This window comes from Camelus ferus, chromosome 15 (assembly GCF_009834535.1).
Source record: "Camelus ferus isolate YT-003-E chromosome 15, BCGSAC_Cfer_1.0, whole genome shotgun sequence".
In the NCBI taxonomy this organism is placed as follows: domain Eukaryota; kingdom Metazoa; phylum Chordata; class Mammalia; order Artiodactyla; family Camelidae; genus Camelus; species Camelus ferus.
In genome coordinates, this window is record NC_045710.1 from 19,402,094 (window position 1) to 19,428,101 (window position 26,008).

The 26,008-nt window shown below is 38.8% G+C and overlaps 1 protein-coding gene across 7 annotated transcripts in view; it reads left to right on the forward strand.

Moving 5' to 3' along the window:
* The window catches only part of BABAM2 (BRISC and BRCA1 A complex member 2), a 444,883-nt gene that overhangs the window by 261,593 nt on the left and 157,282 nt on the right, over positions 1-26,008 (forward strand). For all 7 annotated transcript variants that reach the window (XM_032497262.1, XM_032497261.1, XM_032497260.1 and 4 more), the window contains one exon: positions 12,288-12,397. In XM_032497262.1, coding sequence (XP_032353153.1) covers positions 12,288-12,397 — 110 coding nt within the window. The remainder of the gene's footprint in view (positions 1-12,287; positions 12,398-26,008) is intronic.

Genomic DNA, 26,008 nt, shown 5'->3' on the forward strand with positions numbered 1-26,008 from the left:
GTGTTTTTCCTCTCAGGATACCCATTTCTCCTCTGCTTTGTCTCCTCTCTTGTAAAAGCCTGCTGCCAGGAAAGAGGCCGATGAGTTCATGTGCAATACATAGAAACAACTGATGACATTTCAGCCTTTTCTGTATAGAGCTTTTGACCATGAATCATGTACTATCTTATAGAATCTCTTATTGAAGAAGAAAAAAAGGAACTTTTCTCATCAGCATGTGTTTACATCTGCCTCTTTGAGTCGGGAGATGGATTCTTGCAATTCTTTTTTTCCATATTGTTTCTATCAAAATGTCTTGCACGTGATAGGCAAATCATAAATGAGTATTGACTTAGTGATAGCACATGGTGTGATGTTTGGAAGTTTATTAAGAACGGCAGATTGCTTTTGTCTTTCTGTAGTTTAGGGTTTGATCTCTCAGTCAAGTGTTCGAACTTGAATTTTCCCCTTACTCTAGGGGATGGACCCAGAAGATAATGGCTCATTCTGCCCAAACTTACACCTACTTATTCATATTGGAAAGGCAAGTTCATAAGCAGGTTCATAGATCTCTGCTGTTGCTGCTAGGGAAGCATATGTAGTCATTCTTTCATACACCTATTCATACATTTGTTCATAAAATATTTATTGGGTGCCTGTTTTTGTGGTAGGGATGTGTGGTAGGCACTGGGAATATAAAAATGAATGAAACATTGTTCTTAAAGAACTCAGCTGAATATGTGATAAGGGCACATATGTAAGTAACTTGAAAACACAGAGGAGACAATGAAATGTTACCACATAAAAGGTGTAGCTAAAGACCTGTAGGATTTCAGAGGAGAAACCATTATATCAAAGGGCGGGATCAGGAAGTCTTGTGAGAGGACATGGCATCTGAATGGGACTTTAAATAACAGATAGAATTGGGAGATTTGGAGTGGGGGGGGGTGCAGGGCTGGAAAAAGGCATCAGGGTTGAGTCAGTGGCAGAGTAGAGGCATGACGGATGGATGGCAGGATGGAGTGTGGGCACCAGCTGCAGTTAGGGTGTGTCAACAGGGGTAGTGGGAAAATGGGGTTGGAAAGATACCTTGGAGGGGCTGGAATGCCAGGTCACTGTAGGAGCAGGGGGCACTTTTGAGTCTGAGAGAATGATGCAGTCTTCACTCTGCTTCCCAGAGCTCATTTTCTACTCTGGAATCATTCCTCCGGCCAGTTCCAGGGGGATACGGCTCCAAGCCTCTAGTTTTCTTCAAAGCTCCTAGCTGCCCTTTAAGTTCTACAGATAACATCAATATGCGAATCAAAAGATCTCTGATTACTTCAAGGAAAGAGTGTCTAATAGGCGCCATTCTCTGTTTTAACACCTGTGGTTTGTGATTGTCGCCAGTTAATTAGGGTGCGGTGCCAGGTGGCTGAAATAGATTGGAAGTAACCAATTGCCTGGTTGCCATGGGCACCAGACAGTTTGAGCCAAATAACTCGCTGGGTGGGTGGGTGCAAAGGTGTTATGCGCTTCTAGGGTGCTTTTCCCTTCTGTCCTCACGCACACAGAACCACCCGGGAAGAAAATCTCAACCCTGTAGCTCAAAGCTGCCTGGAGAGGAAAGGATAGGGTGTAGCTTTAATAGTAGGAAGTAGAGCGTGGTAATGGAAATGATGTCAGACCAAGAGTTGGAAGGAAGGAGTAAGAGAAATGAAGCTGACATTTAATGAGCACCTTCATGCCTGGTTCTGTGCTCAGCACTTTCACACACATTTGCCAAAACCATGTGAACCTGTTGCTTCCTACAATGCCCACGTTTAGCATGTCGCATGGAAAAAATACAAAAACATGTGAACTCTTTGCAAAATAATTTTTATTTCTGTAGCTAAAAGATCACCATTTTAGTGCAGTTCTTAAGTTGCATGATGAACTTGCCAAACATGTTATGTATTCAAAGAGTGTGCTGCTATGGGTTGTCTGCCTTTAGCACTGGCACTCCTGATACCTTTTCATTCACTGAGTGAGGTTTAGGGGGTCTGTAGAGCAGGGAGTGCAAGCTGTTCCATCCAAGGCCCAGGATAGGTTATTGTGCTGTTTCAGGTCCACCGGGATGAGAAGCAGTAAGTCCAGGGAAAGAACCTTGCTGCAGCCAGAGCCTGGTTCTGTGGCAGATTGCTCTAGCGAAGCTTTCTCCCTAGCATTGTGGAGGCATGCAGCTCATCTTTGTCCTAAATGCCCTTTCCAGGCTCTGATTAGGGCCTGGCATTCCATAGTATGTAACAAGTATTCAGATAGCTCAGTGATGAAAGTCTCTTTTTAGCACTTAATTCTGTAAATTTTGATTCACCATGGTTATTGTCTGTATTAGCTGGCTTAATAATTTACAAGAGAAAATACTGGTTATAAGTGAAGGAAAACCACTTCAAACCAGCTTTAAGCATGTAGGGCCATTTATTGACTTTCCAAAGCCAGGGGAAGGTTGAATAGCCAAACCACAGTAGGAAGAGAACATAGCTGGAACCATGGGAGCTGTGTCTAGAGCCACGGGAATGAAGTGGGTGAGTGCAGCCCAGGACTCCTCTCTCTCCCATCTCTACTTCCCTCAGTGTGTTGGCTTTGTGCTCTCACATCACAGCCTGGCCTCTTCCATGGCTGGGAAATGTGGCTACTGACAGTTTCTTTTGCCTCTGCAAATGGACTGGCCTCTCTCTCTGGACCCATCTCAGCTGTTCCCAGCGGGTAGGAACAGGCAGCTCTGCCAGGAGCTATAACGGGTGGGGACCAGAAGAAAGGGGGACTTCCCAGGAGAAGAGAGGGTATCAGGCAAGCAGTATCGGGTACCACTTTAAGTCTGTTTTTTAATCTTTTACAAAGAGCTATATGTACTATTTATATAAAATCTTTATCTACCTTTTCCTTAAGTTATGGACACATACTGGTCAGTGTGTTAAATCGTGCTCACATTCGTTCCATATGTGCTTAAATAAAACTCACTATTGTTTTAACTTGTTTTGTCGGGCCCTTGGGTAAAAGTCTGGCACAATGTTTGTATCGATAGGGTTGCATAAAATCACACCTCAGATGTTTGAGGATGTGGTTAAATATGATTTGTAGAACAGTTGCAAAAATTGATGTTTATTTAAATAAGCTTAGCTTCTCATCAAACTCATTAAGAACACATTGTTAGGGTGTTAGGGGAAACCCCACACTCCAGATTCTTTCTCTAGAAACATTGGTGAGTAGAGAAGGTGGTGGAAGCAAGGAAACACCCTGTGCTTCCAAAGAGGACCCTGGCTGGACTGCAGAGACTCCATTTCACACACCTTTTAGTCAGTCCTGTGGCTGCTCAGAGAGAGTTGGTGGTTCTCAAGGCTATGTCTGTTAGGTATCATAACTGCTGGGGCAGTAGTTGACCAATGAAATCTTGATCATCATTATTTTAAAAGAGCCAGGAATTGTTTTCCCTCAAAGTTATTTGTACAACATGTGTTTCAATTTAGTTTTATAAACAGAAGCTATAACCAACATATTAAGGGTAAGTACAGCTTCACTGGCAGATTCCTGCGTAAATGAGAGTAATAAAATGGTCTTTGTTTATGAAAATAATAAGCAAGCTATATATTAAAAAAAAAAAACCCTAACCCCATACTGTACCATAACATCTAATAGTAATGAATTCAAGATGTTACTCTTGGAAAACAGGGGTAGGTGACAACAGCTCTCTCCTGGTGTCCTGGATGCCCCCTCTAAGAGCTGGCTGTTTCAAGGACATTGCGGTTATCCTTTCCTGACCTGACAGTCAGCCCTTCTTATTTCCACCAAGCATGGTCAGTTCGTCATAGAAGGTGCCTAACCATACATAATTGAAGGAAGGTTGATATTCTAGCTTAGAACTCCTCAGTCCTCATCAGTGTTCTTGGAGAAGCCATCCTTCCTTCGCTGAATCTGTGTAGAGATGTCAAGCAAATACATTTTATTTGGCAAGGTGACCTTTATAGCTTTTAGTCTTTATATGCTTAAAATTTTTAATTTCTTGCTCCATAGTTTCTAAAAGTAAACACTGAAACACACTAAGCATATATTTCTCGATTTGTTTTGATTACCTGTTATGTCTTGGTGCAGGCAGAATAGTCTATTTTGGGTAAAAAGGGAATAAGAAATGGTTCCTTAAATTGCTTATGTTCTTTTAGAGCATATAGGATTTAGACACTAAATGGAGAACAAGAAAATGCACAGTAAGTCTCTGTTATCTTTTCTACATACAGGTTTCCAGGTTTTTGATGTCTCTAAGCACTGAGACTGAATCTTTTCTTTGTGTTCAGCAGCATGTCAGTGGAGAGAGCATCGTGGTTAAGAGTCCAGGTTCTGAGTCAACACACATGGGTTCAAAACTCATTTTCATCATTTAATCTCTTTCAGCCTCAGCTTCTTCTTCTGCAGATGTGTAATAGTACCTACCTTACAAGGTTCTTATGGCGATTGTATGAAAGAATGCATATAAAGCACTAAGCAAAATGACTATTGAGTCACTGGATATATGTCAGCTGTTACTATTAGACATAATAGGAAGTAAGAGAGCTCTACCCTGCCCTGAAGAAATTCATAATCCATTTGGAATATAAAATACACACTTGTCTAAACGGCATGGGGAGTTCATAAGGCAACATGTAAAAACTACCAAGGGTGGATGTAGACAACACTGCAGTTGAAAGAAAGCTAAACAGACCAAGTGCATTTACAGAGTTAAATTAACATCATGCCAATTCAGAAAAAGGAGAGAAAGAGCATTTTTAAATCATTTCAGTTTATTTGTTTGTTTGTTTAGTGGCTTGTTTTTTGGGGGGTGGGGAGGTAATTAGGTTTATTTATTTACTTAATGGAGATACTGGGGATTGACCCGAGGACCTCTTGCATGCTAAGCATTTGCTCTACCATTGAGCTATACCCACCCCTCACCCCCCAAGAAAGAGCATTTTTAAATTATTTTTTAATTGAAATATAGTTAATGTACAATATTATGTTGGCTTCAAGTGTGCTACATAGTGATTTGACATTTACATACATAGTGAAATGGGCACCACAATAAGTCTGGTAACCATCTGTCCCCATGCAAAGTTATTACAGTGTTACTGACCATATTTCTTATTCTGTGTATTATAGCCCTGTGGCTTATTTGTTTTATAACTGGAGGTTTGTACCTCTTAACCCCTTCACCTATTCTGCCCCTCCCAACCCCCTCAAGAGAAAGAACTGTTTGATTTGGGGATGGCAAGTGTAAAGGTGCTAGTTAAGATCTAGTCAGGTATATAGGGAGTGGCCCAATTTGTCTGGACTAAGCAGGGAGAATTTTTTTTACTCTCATTTCCATTTGGAGAAACCGTATCAGAAGTAACTCTTTTAAATGCTACCTTTCACAAGAGATATCAATATATCAGAATAATTTTTAGCCAATAACTCAGTATGTGGTGAGATAGGCTGTAACTAGGCCTTCAGAACCCCAGCTTCTACAGCGTGGGAAGGAGGAGGCTGGGGGCCGGGTGCCACACCAGCAGACAGAAGGACCAGACATGGCAATTCCTCTTCCTCATGGGTTTGGTCCAGCTTCCTTTCTCTTAGATCCATTTTGCTCTCTGACTCTTCTGCTTTTCTGGGCACTTGTATATTTCCCAGTACTTTGATGAAGAGGAAATTACCTGATTTCCAAAATGACCAGTGTCATTATTGGTCAGAGACCCCTGATCAGGGAGACCAAGGTCTTCCCTTCCATACATTGTTTTTCTTGTTCTTCCATATTTCTTTTGCTTAGATTTAATTCCACCCCCAGCATATTCATTTTCATGTCTTAATGCCAGTAGAATCCAAATTCAAGTTTTGATTTAATTGGGGCTGCTTATGCTGATATATAACACAGTGACTCAAGAGGACTTTTTATCCCAAATCTCCTGTCTTAAGTAATGAGAGGCCACTGCTGAGTCTAAGCTATCTTTGATCACTTTCTTGAAACTTTCATTCCCTCCTCACTCCTTGTCCCCTTTCTCTGCTTTAATTTTTCTCCATATTTAATTTTATTTAATTTTTATTTAATTTTTCCCCATCTATATATTTTACTTACTTGTTAAATGCTTGTTAGATGAATGGTAACATCATGAGAGTCTTATTCTCTTAAATGAAAACACTCGACTTTGAATAATCTAAATATATATAATTTGATGACGAATCTATAATATCAAAACACTGGAGCCTCCAAAGCATAAACCTCACTTAGTATATTTTAAGATAAGTTTCTGTTTTGGAAGTTTTTAATTTGCTTACATCTTTTCAAAAACTCATAGCTTTTGTATAATGCGGTGCTTACTCAGACCTAGTTTTTAGTCACCCTAGGAATCATGATTAATCCTGGGTCTAGTTTGATATCATTTTAAATGTAACTCAGAACAGTTGTTACTTGATTTTGGCAGAACGTGTAGTAGCGTCTTTACAGTCCTTGTGTCCACAAACTGGTTTTGCTAGCAATGGTTGTAGCTTTGTTGGAAGCCTTTTGAATTGAGAAATACAGTGGCTTTTTTACAGTCTTCCTATGTGACATGTGACCTGTGATTTGTAATAAATACTGTTCAGCTAACATCTATCAGCAGTTAGTTAATTGATAGTTTGTACCTATATTGACACGCAGCACGGGGACTTGTTTAATGACTGCTTTCCTCACTTGGAAAATTAGAATGTCAAAGAGGTACAGCAAATGATCAATTGTACTTGTGTTTATTTTCACTTTCAAGGTTAATTGTTGTCTCTTTTCTACACCCTTTTGATATTTGCAGAGTCCCAATTGAGAATAGTTGTATAAATAAACCATTATGACCTAAGCAGAATGTTAACTTTTATTAGAGGTATAATATGGTCCAGATTGGAGTTTTCTTTAATAAAATCTTAAATGGTCCTAGATATAAGGAACTACGAAGACGAATATGGAGAATCTTTCTAATTGAAAGCATTTTCTGTTTATCTACATCATTTACTCATTCTTACAGTCATTCCTGCATAAATTTAGTTTTTTTCAACCAATTTGCTATATATGTACTGTGTTCCAGACACTGGGGATGCAAAAACGAACAAGAAAAACTCCTAGCCTGCAAGGAACTCATCATTTAGTGAATATTCACTGTAAGCCATAGGAACCCCTTTCTGCTACAGCCAAGTGCTGAGCCAGATCCATTGCTAAATCTCAGCCAAATCTCATGGCCATTGTTGCCTCACCATATGTATATCAGTGCCCAACATCCTTTTAGAAAGGTAGGAGGCAGTATTTTTTTTTTTTTTTTCAGTTTCAGCAGATTCGGCATCTTCCTTCCACCCCCTCCCCGACCACTTGCCTGCTGCAGTTTCAAATAGCACAGATAGAAAGCCCTAAAAATGTATACTTGTACATTTTTAAATGTCCCCTACTACACCGTAACCACCCCCTGTTTTCCAAATGCTGCCATTAGTGGTTACAATAATCATCTGTAATGTTAGCTTCTAAGAACCATGGTACAAGAGCTTCTTTTATAATTTCCCAGATGGGAAGGAACACATGTACAAGCCTGTTAGAGTTGCAGAAACTGGAAACAGCGCTATGTGGATTTGTATTTTTGGAACTCTTTGGGCTTATTTAAGCTTTCAAAGTCAAACTTACATATCTATTAGGAATCAAATATCAACTCGGGGAAAACTCACGTGCCACAGCAGGGGAATAAATCATATTAAAGTAGTTTGTAAAAGGAACTCCTGGAAACAACTCTTTTCATATTCAGACTGATGGTTCATGTACTCTTTGCAGGATGCCAGATAATAAATGATGGTTATATAAACCAGGGTCATTCCGTTTGTTTGGAGGACTGGCTCTGAGCATTTCTGTTCTTTGCTTAAATAGTAGTGTAATGAGAAGTTAAGAAGTAGGAAAGGGAGATAATTATAAATTATCCATAGGCATATGAAATACTCTTAATTAAAAAGGTTTTCAGTGGTCCCTAGTTTTTTGCAGTGTGGTTTTTTTTTTTTTTTAAACAAGATTTTGTGACTTATAGTCAGAGCTTTGACATTTCATAAGGAAACAGTCATTGGGGAAAGGTATCTGATAATCAATTCAATGTTAGATCTTTTTTTTATTGTCTCTCTTAAGGTGATGAACCTAACTCGAAAGAGGATTCCTTCTGCACTTAGATCGTGAAATGAATTTGTCCCTCTGAGTGTGAATTTTTTCAAGCTCAGCTTCAACCTTGGTTTTAGATATTTTGTGAGTTTTAGAGTCATATTATATAAGTACATTGTTTCTATTTGTTGAGACTGTAAGCATTTTTAAATTTGCATCCTTATTTCACAGAAAGGAATATTCAAGATTGGATACTTTATCATCTGTAAAAGAGCAAGAAGTGATAGATAAACTCAGACTCCCAATCTTGGCTTTCCTTTTAAAACCACTGGTTCTGGGAGCCTTGGTGTATCATGAGGGACAAGAGGAAGGAGTCAGTACTGAGTTTCCAGACATCATTGGTGACAACGGCTTTTTTTTTGTTTTGTTTTAGTTTTCTTCAAAGCAACTTTGTGTGTGTGTGTGTGTGTGTGTGTGTATATATATATATTTTAAAGTATAGTTAGTTTATAATGTGTCAATTTCTGGTATATAGAATAATGCTTCAGTCATACATGAACATACGTATATTCATTTTAATACTCTTTTTTCCAGAAATTACTACAAGATATTGAATATAGTTCTCTATGCTATAACAGTATGAACTTGTTGTTTATCTATTTTATATATATTACCTAGTATCTGCAAATCTTGAACTCCCAGTTTATCCCTTCCCACCCCTTTTCCCCCCAGTAAGTTTGTTTTTCTATGTCTGTGAGTCTGTTTCTGTTTTGTTAATAAGTTCATCTTTTTTTTTTTAGATTCCACATATAAGTGATATCATATGGTATTTTTCTTTCTCTTTCTGGCTTACTTCACTCAGAATGACAATCTCCAAGTCCATCCATGTTGCTGCAAATGGCATTATTTTATTATTTTTTATGGCTGAGTAGTATTCCATTGTATAAATATACCACAGCTTCTTTATCCAGTCATTTGTGGATGGACATTTAGGTTGTTTCCATGTCTTGGCTATTATAAATAGTGGTGACAGCAACTTTTGTAATGCAGGTTCCTGAAAATTGCCATATGTGGAGAATAAAGGTTAGGAATTAACATTAATTTGCTCATTGATTTATTCTTTCTTCAATCATTGAGCGGTTTCTGTGTTCCCAGCACTGTACTAAGGTCTTCATTGTACATATTCCTCCATCATACCACCTAAAAATATATTCCAGATATACATGTATTACAATTCTACATGTAAAAATAAAATTGTAACAATGTTAGATGAAAAACTAGGAAAATAGTGAAATAACCTCTGAGTTATTAATCAGATTTAACTCTATAGAAATCTAAATTTTCTGTGATTGGAGAAGAGCCCCCTGACAAAATCAAAAGTCAGAAAGAGAAAATATTTATAACACATGTAATAGACACGGGTTAGTAAATCTAATAAACAACAATAACTAAAAAACTCCAAGAACCTTTAAGCAAAATGGGCAGAGGATTTGAAGAGAAAATTTACAGGAGAAATATAAATGACCCGTGAACAAGTAAAAAAATTGCCCTCCTTCATTCATTGGATCTAAATAGACTCACCATTTTTCCAGCTATCAGATTGCCAGCATTAAATTAAAGGGTGACAACAGCCAGTGTTATCCAGTTACTCAGGATGAAAGGAAACAGACTCTGTCTCATACTGATGCAAATTCACAAGTCCAAATGTGAAATGCTGCAAAATTGTTAGAAAAACAATCTATTAAATGCAGTTAAAATATAAAATGTTTATAACCTTTGACCCAACAAGCTAAGTTTTAGTTACCTAATAAGAAATATAAGTCTCATCAACAAAGGATATATATATATACAAGAATATTTCTGGTCATACTGTCGAGTGGCTGACAACTACAAACAGCCTGAATGTCTGTTGCTAGGTGAATGGTTAAATAAAAAATAAATCCATGCCATGGAATATTATGTGGCTATTTAGAAAGCAATTGGTAGAATCCTATGTATAGTGTGACTCCATTAGGGAAAACAAAACAGAAGGTTAAAGAGTTATTTGTATGCAGGTGTGTCTATGTGTGTGTCTGTTTTTATGATCATAGGAAGGGCTGTTTAAGGCCACTTACACAGTTACTGTTGGTTACCTTGAAAAGTGAGGGTGGAAATGCTTTTTCTTTTAAAAACTTCTGCGTCGATTGAGTTGTTACAACAAGTCTAAATTTTGTAATGTAAAACCAAAAACAACTGAGAAGTTAAAAAAGAGAGAATGAAAAGGGAGGGGGATGTGGCCAAAGAGGCAGGAGGGTATAGTTTCTTAGAAGCAAGAAAGAGTATTTCCAGAGGAGAGAGATCATCCATCTCAAATACTGTTTAGAGATCAGGAGATAAGGACCGAGACTCATTTGCTGTGTGTGGTGGATGCTGCAGTCCTGGTGGTAGACGCAGTCTCGATGAACTGGTGGGGTTGGAAGGCTGTTATAGTGGGAGCAGAGGGAATGAGGCCGGGAGTGTACGGCTCTTTCAGCAGTCCGTGAAGGGGAGGAGACATGCGCGAGAGAGAACCCAGGGAACTAGGTAGAGACTAGCATGATTCTTTTCATTCTTTTTGAAATTTTTATTTTTTAAGATGGGAGAGGCTTCTGGTCCTTTTCCATCCCTGTATGTACTTGCTACACTTGTGCATCCTGTAGGCACAGTAGAAGGCAGAGCAAGGACATTGAAGCTGTTAGAGGTGAGCAGCTTGAGTGTGAGCACCAGCTCCCCAAGATGCAGGAGAAGCAGGGCTGGGGTTAGTTTTAAATAGAAGGAAGGACATCACATCTGAGATTCCCAGTGCTGACAGGCAGTGATTCTTAAAGTCTAGGTTGGGACCCTCCTAGGATGGCGGCTGAGCCCTCCTGAGGACCTGAGAACTGATTCAGAAATGTGGCTTAGTTCCTACTAGTCCCTCTAGGTGAGAGATGGACAATTCTACTAAGTTTTGAAAGAACTTATATTTGACTTGGAGCCACTACCAACTAAAAATAACTTATTAAGTGTTATTAAAATTTGTTATTCATAAATTAATATCAACATGCTACAAGAATTTACTCTAATTTGGTATTTTATTCAGAAGTCTGACAAATACTCAGCATTTGGCAGTAATCATAAAACACATGTACATAGTTGTAAGTGCCACAATTTTAATTCAGGCACTTCATCAGTGTGTCATCAGTGTTGACTTGAGTTGGTTATGACATTTGATTGTGGCTATTCTTGCTTTTTATTATAAATTACAGTAAGTTTAGCTTTATCATTATCAATTTAGTTTTTTGTGGGTTGTTTGGTTATCCTTTCAATGTTTCTTGATACATATTTGGATCAATAATGTTTTTGTCTTACAATATTCTTATAACTAGACTTTTAAGATATGTGTGTATTGTGGTTCCCATATGAACCATCCATAATCATGTTACTAAACAGATGTGTACGTAACACCCTGACACTTGCTTGTACAGTGACACACTTCGTAGTGATGTGTTTCTTGGTAATATTTGCTACTTAAATAACTTATGACATACCATCAAGGTAAATAAAATAAAATTACTGCGTATTTTAAGGTTTTGTTGTCATCTAGTGATATAAATCAAGCTTATAATGCATTTTCTTCTTATGAAAAGTCAATTTTAAGCCATTTGTATATCTCATATAAATTATAAGCCATTATATATTCTTGCTAGCAACGTGTATTGTAATTTATTAACTTTGTTTTTGTCTAATTCTTTGTTACTGCCAGATTCACTTTTCCCTTCTTGGAACATGGAAACAAGTGAGATCGGTGAGGGTCTTTTCCTCACTGTGGTGGGCCTTGGTCAGAAAGTTTGAAGTGGGGAGAGTATAGCTCAAGTGGTAGAGCACATGCTTAGCATGCAGGAGGTCCTGGGTTCAATCCCCTGTACTCCTTCCAAACAAAAGTAAATAAGTAAACCTGATTACCTCCCCACTTAAAATAATAAAAATAAATAAATAAAATTAAAAAAAAAAAAGAAAGTTTGAAAGCTCTCACTCTAGGGGAGTGACTAGGTATGTGGCAAAGGATGTATGGAGTTGCAAAATTCGAATCTGGGGAACTCACATCCCCGGCCTCTTTTTGCTAGTGGACTGTGAGCTGGTCACCAGAACAGTGTTCCAAGACTGATGACATTGTGGTTTTCACTACCTGTTTAAGGATGTGAATGAAGACCCAGGAGAAGATGTGGCCCTCCTTTCTGTCAGTTTTGAGGACACTGAAGCCACTCAGGTGTATCCTAAGCTGTACCTGTCACCCAGAATTGAACAGTAAGTATCAGTGTTGTTTATTTTTTGTAGCCGGATGCTTCTCCTTGTTAAACAGACATGCTTGCTGTTTCTTTTGCCCCTCTTGAACTCTTGAAATGATTTTTCTTTATCAACTTGTTTTCTTAAAAATGAATTGTATTCACAGTTTAGATTGCAGAGTAAATGCAGTGAGTATTTGCCACTGAGGTCTTTGCATGAGTCTTAGTTGTACAATTTGCAGTGTGAATACTGTGCCTGACAGACTGAGTCCACAATTGTGACTCCTTCCAAATGCTGCCTGAGTGTGTGTGGTTATCCTGAACAACATCCTACCCAATTTCCCGTGTATTTTTAGGTATTCTAGTTGCTTGTAAAAATGTAACTAGTCTCCTTAACATACTAAAGTATTCAGAAGTTAGTAAAGGGAATAGTAAAAGCAGGTAGTTTAAAAAGACGACACGTTTGAGTTATTTTTCTGTGTTGAAATAGTTCTATGTAACTTTACACAACATTCAGGCTACATGGTACAAGTAGTTTGACATCACATTTGTGGTTTAAGCCAATAACGTTATTCATCGGTAATGAATCTTATAGGGACTAGCCTCACAATGTGCTTATTGTTGGCTGAAATGCTTTACTAGCTTATTCTACTTCAAAGGAAGCTGAGGTTCATTGAAAATGGATCGTAAGCAGATTTGGTTGGGAACTTCTGACAGGACAGATTTTTCATCAGCAGAGAGAGTTTTTACAGACTCTGATTGAAATGTATTATTAAAATTCTCTGTAAGTCATTTAGTCAGGGTTGGCTGATTTCTGTCTGAGATGTGGTCACCATCCACATTCACATACTAAGCTGTTTTTACCCCCTCTGACCTTAGTTGCTCAAATTCATGAATCATGGACATACCATCTGACACACTGATATAAGACATAGCTGTTTATACTCAAATACGGATGATTACGAGCATTAATAATCCCCGGCATTCTCTCATCTATTTATGGACCTCTGATAGCAGCTAGAACAGGATTTTACAGTAGCAGGCACTCAATGAACGTTTTAATTTTTAATTGAAAATACCGGCCCATAACAGTAAGAGGTCAAAGAGTTTTGGAGGCAGTACAGTGATGTGGTAACAGGTAAGGGCTCGGGGTCAGGCATACCTGGTTTAAACCTGGGTTCTGCCACTTGCCAGCTAGCAAAATATTTGACATCTTTGAACTTGTTTCCTCATCCATAAAATAAGGGTAATAATACCTATTTCGTGGTGTTGTTTTGAGGATTCTACTGAATACTGTTCATAAAGCATGAATTGCAGTGCCTGGGACTATAGCACGTAATAGCTATTCATGTTGTTATTACTGATACAGTTTACACGAGAACGAGTGAGTAAGTGGTTAGCAGGACAAGTATGGGCAGAAAAGGAGAGGATGAGTAAATAAGTAAACAAATACTAGCTCTGGGGTAGCTACTCAGTTGGTACATAATGAATTAAACTAAGAAGGTATTTTGGTGATGAGAAAAGAGAAAATGATCACAAGATGTGGGTAATAAGAATGTATTAGTTCAGCTGCAGCCAAGAATTTGTCAGCGCAGAGAAACATTGTTTCCAGACCTACGTTGTTTTTCATTGAAGTTACTGCACCTAGTTTGCAAGTAAACTTGCTAATAAAATGTTTCTCAGTCTCAAAGTTGAAGATGTGATGGGAAAAATTACTAGTGAAGGGTATATTTTAAAAGATATTTTATTTCCTATTTCTAAAATATAGCTTTCTACGTTTTCCTCCTTTTATGTAAAGAACTGGCCACACTTATTCTCCAGATCAGTTGCCTATCATTTCCCCTCCTCTAGCTTGTCCTTTAGCCAGACTCCATCACTTAAGTTTTCTTAATTCACCTGTACTCTTCCTGCCTCTGTGCCTCTGCTGAAGCTGTTAGCGCCATGTAAAATGCCCTCTCTAATGCCCTCTTTATGTTGAAATATTACATATTTTCTAAGACATTATTCAGATGCCCTCTACCACCCATTTTCCCCGAGCACAATTCACCTAACCTCCCCCTGAATTCTTAGTACTGAATTTATATCACTCTTATAATCTGCCCACCATAGATTTAGTTAGTGGTGTGCATTTTATTTTCATCTTTTAACTATATTGCAAGCGGCTCAAGGGCAAGGAACAAGTCTTTCCATTCCTTTAAAACTTTTACAAATGCAGTGCACAGTAAATAATAGCAAATGATAGTAAATAATTGGCAGTGTTCTAGGTCAGTAAGTAATTCTCACAAGAAAATGTGAAAATGCTGCACTGAGAGGTTGTACATTTTTCCTGGCTGATACTAGTTCACTTACTAGAACTGGCTACATTTGTAATACCAAAGAAAACGAGCCGAAGTTTTAATGTTCTTAAGTAGAAGCTGTAAAAATGAGGTTTTAGAGAAAGGTTAAAATGGAAAGTGGTCAAATTGTGGTATGACCTTCTAAGGGCTTACATAGTTGCTAAAGTTATTAATATCTTTGGTTAACTCTTGCAGGGTTCAGAGCATAGAAAAGAAGTAACATCATTGCAGTTAGGCCAAGGTCATAGGATGGACTTTAGGAACTGAGTAAGGAGAGGTTGGTACTATCTTTGGCATTGTGTTAAGCTCTCTTCTGTTTTCTGTGTTTCATACTATCCTGTCAACTTTTAACTATCTAGGCATTGATAATAGGCTTAGACTTGGAGAGTTCTTTCAGGAGTCATGGAAAAAGCATCCCATGTGGACCCGCCCAAAGGCAATGCCAGACGCTTGCCCTAGCTGAGGCTTGTACTCTTTTTGGCTTCTACTGTGCCTCTTTCTAGGAAGTCCCAAGCCTCATGCAGTGCATTTGACAGGCAGAGGCCCAGAAGACCAATAGCCTGATCCACATTAGGTAAAAATTGGCAAGAAAATGCTTGTATCCTCACCATCTGCTCTCCATGGGCATGGAGAGATATCCTGAGCCCGGGAGATTCCCCATGTCAGTCTGGCTAATATATGTCTGCCCCAGCTTGTCCGTGCAGGAGGCAAGGGTATGCTCACATTAACTAATTTCAGAAATAGGAGAAGGCTACTTTGGGGTCTTGTCATCACATGTAGGGAAAGGCAGCCATTTGTTGTACCCTAAAGATTTCTAGGGACATGAATACCAAATGCCCCCAATTAGACACTCCCACAAAAGGGAACATCTGCAGGCACGTTGGGTAGGAGACTCCCACGTGTGCTACAATTTATGAAGCTCTGAAATGCGATCCCACTTCAGAAGTCTGTCCTGGAAAAGCCGTCTGGTGTTTCTAGCAGTGCTGGAACATGAATGACTGCATGCCTTTGTGGTGTTCAGATACATGTTGTTTCCGGGTCTCCCACCGTGTTTGTATGTGGCTTGCAAAGTAAACGCTTCTGAAGACTTTGTGTTCTTCTCGCACAAGGGACGTTTATGAAATACACACATTTCAGGGTCCATACGTTTGTTTTGCAAGGAACCAAAACTGGTCAGTTGAATTAGACACTAAGTACTGTTGATTTAAAAAAAAAGTTAGTGGTGAGGTATGCAACAAAAGCTCGTCATGCAAATTAGATTTTGGTTGAGTATTAAGTGTGTGTATCGGGGAGGGGGGACTAGATTCTAAACCAGTTGCCTTTTTTTCTTCCTGGCAGAAAAGCTGGAATTTAGGGTTACATCATCAGAGCTGGCACTAAAGCTGCTCCACCTTTCCCTCCTCCCTAGACTGTTGGCAGTTGCCACGGTGACACCAGAGGTTAAATGGGCAGCAGAGGCTGCACAGCTCTCTTCCCCGAAAGGTGTGGGCCCTTGTCTTGGCTTGAGCCGGTTTGTGGGAGTGGTTTGGAGAAAACCAGCTCGTCACTGCCTGTGCTGTTCCCACTCTGTGCATAAAAAGAAGACTTCAGCCCCTGAGGCAGGCCAGGTGGCATCTTTCACAAGTACAGAATTTGTTTTTAGAACTTTGTGTTGTTAAGTTACAGTCTGCCTTGGAAATAAGTACTCAAAGCTGCCCAGCCCACAATTGCTCACCGTCAATGAGGCCTGTGTGCCTGCGTGTATCCACGCATGTGTTCTTTCAGGCAACAAAAACGCAGTGAAAAGTGACCAAGTGTAAGGCCATTTGCTAGATACTTCAGAGGGTGCTGAGGAAATTGAGATGTGGCTTATGCCCTTAATTTGCTCATAGCTCAGTAAGGGAGATAAGAACAAACATGGCAAGTTCCAGCTTGAATGGAAAAAAGCACCATGAGACTTGCCATCAGATGCCCTCTGTTCCTCCACTTACTACCTGGCAGTCTTGCCCAAGATACTTAACCTTTTTGAGCCTCATTTCATCTTCCATAAAGGGGGATAAATCTTAAATTTCAGTTTCCTCTACTCCGAAGGCGGGTATGTATGAAAGTGCCTATTGTAGTGTTTGACACATGGTTGCCATTCAGTTGGTGCTTCTTGAGTTGTATAAACACTTAAGAAAAGATTTATTAATGACTGAAAGACTTTGAGGGAGATGGAGATCCAATTGACTTGGTGAGGAAGGGACATTGGAAAATTTGGGGAAGTGTGGCTCTTCCAACGTAATGTGGCTTTTCTAGAGATTAAACATGTAATACTGTAACAATTATAAAAATGTATTTGTTTAGTGCTTTAAAATATTCACACTGCTTTGCAGTTTACCTTCCTGATTGGTCTTCGTGATAGCATTCCTAGCAGGAGTTTTATCCCTTTAGTCCTTTTCCTTCTATAAGCTGCAAGTTCGTAGACTCTTCCTTGTATCCTTTATTGCCTTCACTTCCTTTTGTTGCAGAAAAATAGGTTCTTGCTTCGTGCAGGAAAGAATTCAAGAGCAAGTCATGGTAAAGGGGAAGGAAGTTTATTTAGAGAGGTACACATTCCATAGACAGAATGCCGGCTGTCTCAGAAGGCAAGAGAGAGAGAGCGACCACAAGATGCAGAGTTGTTAGTTTTTATGAGTTTGGTAATTTCATATGCTAATGAGTAGGAGCATTATTCTAACTACTTTGGAGAAGGGGCAGGGATTTCCAGGAATTGGGCCCCCCACCCACATTTTGAGCTTTTATGATCAACCTAAGAACTGTCATAGCACCAGTGGGTGCGCCGTGAGGCTCAGGGTCTACTGGAAGTCGAATCTTCCGCCATCTTGGTTCTAACCAGTTTGTCCTGTCCTCAATTGCTGTGTCATTCCTTCAGTGGTTATGCCCTGCCACTTTCCCTCCTGTCTCACTTTTCACACCCATTAAATTATGCTACATTATATTTCCCATGACTCCACTTCTAGGCCTCTTACATGGCCTTACCTCTTGATGAATGACCCCAGATCCTCATTTCTAATCCCAACATTCCCCGCTGTTTACAGATCTGCTTTTCTAGCCACTTGATAGATGAGTCTATCTGTGTGTCCAGTTGACACCCCAAATTCCAAGTGCTTGAAACCAAACTCATCATTCCTCCGATGAACGACTGCTTCTGCTTCACAACCTTCTTCCTTGTCTTTGGTGCCCACGTGCTGCGTCTCAAGGGCCTTAGCCAGCCTGTTGTTTTCTACTAGAAACCCTCTCTCCCCAGTATCTCTATTCTTATCATTCCTCCTTCATTTCAGTTCAGTCCTTCCATGGCCATGTCTCCTGAAGACCTTCTAATTTTTCTTCCTATTTTAGTTTATCCAGCACAAAACTGCCACTATCTTCTTGAATTAAGTTCCAGTCATGTAATGTCCCTTCCTTGCTCCACAGTGTCAGTGCCTCCCTGTTAACTGAATTAAGTACAGATCTCTCATCATCCGGAGAATTCTGTTTTAATCCCAGTTGGCCTTTCTAGCCCAATCTGGGTCCTGTATATTTCCTGTTGTTCAGCCAAACTGTTTTGTGTGTGTGTGTGATTTCCTGTGAATACACTTTGTATTTTTTTCATTTTCATATCTTTGCTTGGGCTGCTTCTTACAGTAAAACATTGAATTTCATTCCCTCTCCCATAGGATCTTACCTCTTAGATCTTCTCAATCACCACCTCCTCTGTGGAACTTTTCTGACCACCGCTACCTGCCTCCCCAGCATGGCAGCACTCTCCTCTCCTGTGTTTGTGGCCCTCTTGTCATATTATGTCCCTGGACTATAAACTCCTTAAGGGTGGGCTTCTTTTTCCATCATTGAGGGTTGGAAAGCCACTAGCCCATCTCCTGCCAGCCTGGCCCTGGCCGTGGGCCCTGTGTGAGGTTCAGTCACAGTTGCCACCGATTGGACTCCCTAGTGGGGCAGAAAGCTTTGAACCTGTTGGGTCCCGGTGCCTGCAAAGGCAGGTGCTCTCCCTCCCTGTTTCCTGTTGCTGTGCCCTGGGGCTAGCCAGCAGGCTCATTTCCCTGTGGACCCTCATCTTGTTCCTGAGAGGTAGGGCTTTATTTTGTAGGCGTGGCTTATAAGCTGAATCCTGGAGGTGTAAATGTGCTTTTGATCCCATGTGACCTGACATCTACTGCTGTTGTGGCCTGTCCAGCTTCCCTTTCCCTGCCTTTACCCCACAGTGTGCTGGCCACAGACAGACATGGTCATTTGGAACATTTAGATAGCCTGTAATCCACAGAGGCTGGGATAAACTGAACTTGGACTAGAGGACCTAGAGAAAGGGTGGGGGGAACCACAAATTAAAGTAATACTTAGAGTTAAAAATGAGATTTAATGAAATTATGGGTTTTAAATTCAGATAAATCAGATAAAATCAGTTTTTTTAAAGTGTAAGCAAATTCAGTATTTTGTGATTTTATTTAAATTTAATACTGAAATCAACATCTTAACAGGATGGGAAATTTCAGTTTTAGATGCTCAAAAGATTTTTTTTTAGAATAATTAAAGAAATTGTGTAACTAAACAAAGATAGATTTAAAAGAAAAGTAAATCTTGTCTTTTTTCTTTAAAAAAAAAAAAAAAAGCAAGCCCAAGCAAAGGTATGCGTCAGTTGTCTCAAAAGATGAGACCCCAAATCTCTTGGGGTGATTTTGTGTCAGGATTTAAGTAATAGAACATCATAGTAAACATGGTTTAATTTAGCCTTACTTATGTTTACTTGAATCACTGAGATAATCCTATAATAAATATTGTGCTCCTGGAGGTTTTTTTTTCCTTTGATAAATATATAGTTCTGAGTATGCTAAAACAACCAGCTGTCAGGAGACCATGTGTATTTGGTTTCAGTGGAGCGAACTATCTTCGCCTCTAGGGACTTGAGATGTTCGTTTTACTAGTCTGGGAGCAGGGCCAAAAGGGTTCTTCGTGACTTAGAATGGAATTCTAAAGAGTAAGTTCAGCAAGTTTTCATTAGTGAGTTTGGCCTTTTGTCTTGCCTGTGCCTCCCAAAAGATCAAGAGCTCAGCCTGCACTTTGAAACATTACACAAAAGAACCAGAATGGAATTTAGTTAGGGGAGAAAATCAATCAGCCCCCAAATGCCATATTTTTGGAAACATTCTGGTGCAGAACTCCTGCCTCCCCAGCTGCCTAAGTTAGGGATAGATTAATGTTTTTATCTAGCTTTCCTTTAAGGCAGAAAATAGACATTTGGAAGAAAGATGTGTTTAAGTCTGTTATAACTTAAATCTCACTGGTACGTGTTTCTTAAACTTGTTTGACCCTTAAACTCTGTCTTAGATTGATTTTGTGTCTTTGGGCAGTTCTGTGCTTTGTTTCTTTTAAATGCTAGTCTCCTCTCTACAGCATAATGATTAGCTTAAAAAACTATGAGATATAATGTGTCCTCATTTAAAAAATCAGGCCTACCACCAGAGTTTTTTTTTTCTGTAGTGAAGACAAGAAGTTCATGATTTTCAATTTAACACTAAATCTCAACAGCAAAGCTCTAAGCGCTGATTACTGTTTAATGCATTCAGTGTTCATTTATATTTATTCATCAGTAGGACAGTATTCTTCAGTGGAAGGTCTGAGATGAAAAGTGGTAGTTCATGAAAACATTAGGCTATGTGCTAGACAGGAACAGAGAAATTAGAAAATGGAAGAGAAAACGGTCTAGAATGTTCCAGAACTGATGGAAGGCACCAAATAGAAGAAGTACAGTGAATCTCAAACAGACTAAATAAAAAGAAATTGACACCTAGACACATTATCTAAACAGCAAAGATGAAAGAAGACAAAGTCGACACATTATGTTTAAAGGAACAGCAGATTGACACAAACTTCTGAAAATCTTGGAGAGCCACAGGCTTTACCCAAGAAGAATGTGCAGACACAAAAAGTTTAAATACAGTTCTGAAAGTAACACACCTGCCCCTGAAGGCAATTCACAAACCTTATTTAAGGATCCTTGTTCTAGATTTCATTTCTGCATTGTTAATGCCTTCTATACTAGCTTATGCTAGAACAATTACTGAAACTTGAAATTTAATATCTAATGTGTAAATAAATGATCATCTAACGCTGCCTGTCACACCTTCTTCAAAATCTGCTCTTCTTATGTGTTCTTATTTTCGTTAATGATTTTGCCGTCCTTCTAGTGACCCAGGCATGCAGCCTGGGCATCCTATTTTTGATCTTCCTCTCGCCATTGTTTTCTATATAGAAACAGCTACCAGTTGATGTTGCCTCGATGGTGTTTCTCACACTCATTTCCTCACCCTTCCCCTGGCCCAGTTTCAAGCCTCTCTGGTCCTTACTCTTTGCCAGAACAGTCTTTCAAAAGCAGAGCGCCATCCATGTCACTGCCTTTCTTAAACACTCCTAGTGTCTTTTTACTGAACAGGCAAGAAGACTGCCTGCTACATTGTCTGTCCAAGGAGCTCAGTGCCCACCACACTCCCAGCCCCTCGTGTACCACATCTGCCAGACACTTGGACCACAGGAGATGGAACCAGGGATGGGTACTCCTGGGGATTCTCCTTAATTTTTTTTTTATAAGTATAGCTATATTTGTTTATAACAATTTATCCAGCATGTTTAGGGGTCTTGTAGCAGGAGGACTCCTCAGATTATCTAGTTGGCCATATTGCTAAGATGTTCTTCTGAATTGTGCCCTGTTTGTTCTGGTTTCCACGAGGATGACTGTGATTATGGATGTGCTTTGAATGATATTCCAGTGATATTCTGCTCTGCAGCTGTTGAAACTCCTTCCTGTTCTTCTTTACTTCATGTGGTTTTTAGTAAACCTCTACCCTTTGAGATAACTTAGCTGAGCCATTGTCATCTCTCAACCAGACTACTGAAATACTCTTGTAACTGGTTTCCATGTCCACTCTTTCCCCACTTCTATCTAGTTGCCATGTTGTAGGCAGGGTGGACTTCCTAAAACAAATCTGCCCTCATCATTCTCTTGCTTAAAAAGCAAGTTCATCACCTTTCCTCTTAAGTGATCACTCATCAGCTTTGTCCAACTCGTGCTTTTCCCTGTATCTCCGAGGCATATTTCTCTCTCCGTCTTTCTCCTTTTTTTTTTTTACTACCTAATCTAGTTTATCATCAAGTTCTAGCATTTTTTCCATTACTGTGTTGAAGTCTGAGCTCCTCCAAGTCTCTCTCTTCCTAACCTGCTGTTTCAGTTACCTTTCCCTTTAATCTTTTTTGTTGAGAACTGGGTGGAAGTAGAAACCAATGTGTAATTGAAATTTCATGAAATTATGAGAAAGATGATCATCGGGGCTATAAGGCAGTCATTCCCATCCCTTTCAAGTGTGAGGACCTGTTTTTACGTCAAAACCTTTTACACAAGGGTGTAAGGAAGGCTTGACTACAAAGAGGCAGCACAGGGAATTTTTTAGGATGATGGAATTGTTCTGTATCACGATTGTGGTGATGGATACACAACTCTGTACATTTGTTAAAATTTATAGAGCTGGGCATGACAAAGAGTGACTCTCACTGTGAGTAATAAACAGACTTAAAAACTGTTTCACAGACCTATGCAGATAGAAGTAATAGTTTTTAACATTGTATGTTAATATATGATGAATTATGTGCCTTTTAAATGAACTTATATTTTATTAATCACAACAGGTTGTGTATTCATATTTGAAAAAGAGATATATAATACCTTTGTATGTGCTGTATGTATGTGATATATACATATGCATGTAGATGTGTGTGTATATGTACATACACATCATAGACATATTTTATGTATGCGATATCACACACACAGAGCATTAATTTGGTCTTCAGATGCTTGGTGTCCAATAAATTATTCAACCTGTAAATCTAAGGCCCCATAGTGTCATGAAGCCAACTAGTTGGGAACACTTGTTTTAAGGGGTTTATAATAAATGACCATTTTTCTAAGAATTCTGTTGTTCATATTTATTGATAATTGCTTCAATAAGAGCACATTTTAACTTCTTTCTTGCTCTCAAAGTAGCTAACATAATTACTGTGTTAGGAAGCAGTTTTTAACCTCATTGCTTCTGTCTCACAGTGGAGTGACAGATTCAGGAAGAACCCTGCCGCTCGCACTCCTCTCTGCCCAACACAGACACTGAGGTTTCTTAATTTAGCTCATGGTGAGAACAGAGGAACTCCACAAGGAGCAGGGATCCAGGACACTGCGACCTCACAGTTTCCTATTGTGTTTGGGCCTTGACCTCCAGGAAGCTCATGTGGTTCACAGCATACCTTTGCCCAGGGCTTCTAGACTCTCAGATGTTCCACTGTTTTCTCATGTTTCTCAGTATGTTTCTAGCTACACAATGATCTGTGAATTGGTCTATTACATGAATATAACCTCTTTTACTTAGTTTTCAGAGCAGGGTGTGGATATGGATAGGGGCATAAGTCAGTTGGGCTTTAAAAGTAGTCAGTCTACCTCATCTTCTCCCTAAAAATGTGCGTGATTTGTTATGTCCACAACCTGGTTTCAAAGGGTAATTATGTAGTACTAAAAAGTAATGACATAATTCTTGATTACAAGTGTTTGGTGTAAGTAGGTAATGACTAAGGCTCTCAATGTGTAAAATTCATACTTAAAGTGGAACCCCTTACACTCTTGTTAGAGGAAAGCTCTAACATCAATGTTGTCGGATTTTACTGTGTGAACTTTTCTTAAAGAGTATGTAATTTGATCCTGGTATGTCTGATTTTGATTCCCATAATACAGGGCTAATAATTACATTGGACTTTTCTGTACTTGTTAAAATTCAGATGCCCTGTCTTTCACTAGCAGCACTAATGACTTTAATGAATGGAGAAGCCTTTTGTTTAAAACAAAACAAATGAAGAGTTAACATAATATTGTAAATAAGACCGTAACAGGGAGTGGCTGTCCTGCCTGTGAACATTATCTTTTACAGACAGCTTCAACAAAACAGAGGTCATTCTTGAAAAAGACTAAAATCTGCTACCTTGCCAAATTTCAACTAAACCAAACCATTAATTTGAAGAAGTTATACATTCGTGGAAAATTAATTTTACTAACAACCCTCTTTTTTTCCCTACATGCAAAGAGCTTTCCCCTCCCACTTTTTAATCCCTCCCCTCCCTACTCCACCCCAGTCTTTTAAGAGTATGATGTAAGATTGGGTTGTTCTGTGCCAAGTTTTCATCCTGGAACACATTTTTATAACCATGTCTCTCTGAGAAAAGTTTATGACCAAATGGTGATAACACCTCCATGTTTCCATTTCCTCCTCTGAGCTAGTACTTTTTTCCTAACTTCAATTTTGTTAGAGTTTGACATGACCAATGTAATATTTGTACACCAAAGCCAAAGAAAATTATTTTGAAAGCTTTTGAGGATTTATTAACTATTCTATCATATATGCTTCCTTGAAAGAAAACAGATTATAGAGTATATTATTATTTTTTAATTTTAGACTTTTCTGTTCAAACCCTTCAAAATATTTGTTTGTAGGTATTGTTTTGGTGATTGGTGTTTATTATTTCTACTCTGTTAGCAGCTGTTCATTCAGTTTTGGTGCACTCTTTCTTAAGGGTACAGATAAACTTGGCCCTGTTTGTTCTCAGTCAGTGGAGAATTTAATGTTAAGGATCCAAATGGTAGAAACAACTGAAAGGTCATCAGTAGAGAAATGACTTAAAGTACTTTGGTATAGAATGAAATAGGAAGAACTAGGTAGATTTCTGTGTACTCACACATAGAGATTTCTGAGTTGAAGAAAAAGAGCAAATATCAGAAAGATGAGCAGAATCATACATTTTTATGTTAAAAAAAAAAGCTAAACATCAAAACCATGTATATATTCCCTACAAGTGAGTGTCTGTGTATATGGTTGTGCATGTGTATACTGGATACTAATCATAGCTGACACTTAATGAGTACTGACATCACGTGTTCTTGGTACACTGTACGCATTAACTCATTCAGTCCTCACAGCAACCCGGGAGAGTTGGTTACTACTATTGTCCCCATTTTACAGATAACGAAACTGAAATTCAGAGAGGCTCAGAACCTTGCCTGAGTCACATGCCAAGCAAGTTCGTGGTACTGTGGTTTGAATCTAGGCCCTCTGACTCTTAATAGGGTAGAGATCAAAGGGAACTGTAGACTGTTGGTAATGCTTTCATTTTCTTCAGGGTGAATTTAGGCACCTCAATTATGAAATTAAAATTAATTTGTAAAAAAGTTGAGAAGAATCAGATTGGAAGAGCTTTACCAGATGTTTGATGATTTACGTACTTTTTTGGTGGAGCCTGTGCTCTGAGTATAATAAATGCTATTTTTGTGGGGCTTCTGAACAGTTGGTAATTGTCTGAAGTCCTTTGCTTAATCTCTCTCACCTACGACAGAGGTTCTCAGCCTTAGCACTATTGACATTTGGGGCTGGATAGTTTTTTTCTGTGAGGGGCTTTCCTGTTCAGTGAAAGATGTTTTGCAGCACCCTTGACCTCTACACAGTAACACCCAACTATTTTTTTTTAATTGAAGTATAGTTGATTTACAATGTTGTGTTAGTTCCTGATGTACAGCAAAGTGATTCAGTTATACATAGATACATTCTTTTTCATATTCTTGCTCATTATAGGTTATTACAAGATATTCAGTATGGTTCTCTGTGCTCTACAGTAGGACCTTGTTGTTTATCTGTTTTATATACAATAGTTTGTATCTGCTAATCCCAAACTTCTAATATATCCCTCCTTATCTTTCCCCTTTGGTAATCATAAGTTTGTTTTCTATGTCCGTGAGTCTCTTTCTGTTTTGTAAATAAGTTCATTTGTGTTATTTTATTTTATTTTTTTTTAGATTCCACAAGTAAGTGGTATCATATGGTATTTGTCTTTCTCTTGTCTGACTGACTTAGTATGATACTCTCTAGGTCTATCCATGTTGCTGCAAATGACATTACTTCATTCTTTTTTATGGCTGAGCAAAAAAAAAAATCTATCTATCTATCTATCTATCTATCTATCTATCTATCTATCTCACAGCTTCTTTATCCAGTCACCTATTAATGGACATTTAGGTTGCTTCCATGTCTTGGCTGTTGTAAATAGTGCTGCTATGAACATTGGGATGCAAGTATCTTTTCAAATTAGAGTTTTCTTCAGATAGATGCCCAGGAGTGGGATTGCTACATCATATGGTAACTCTATTTTTAGTTTTCTAAGGAATCTTCATACTGTTTTCCATAATGGCTGCACCAAATTAC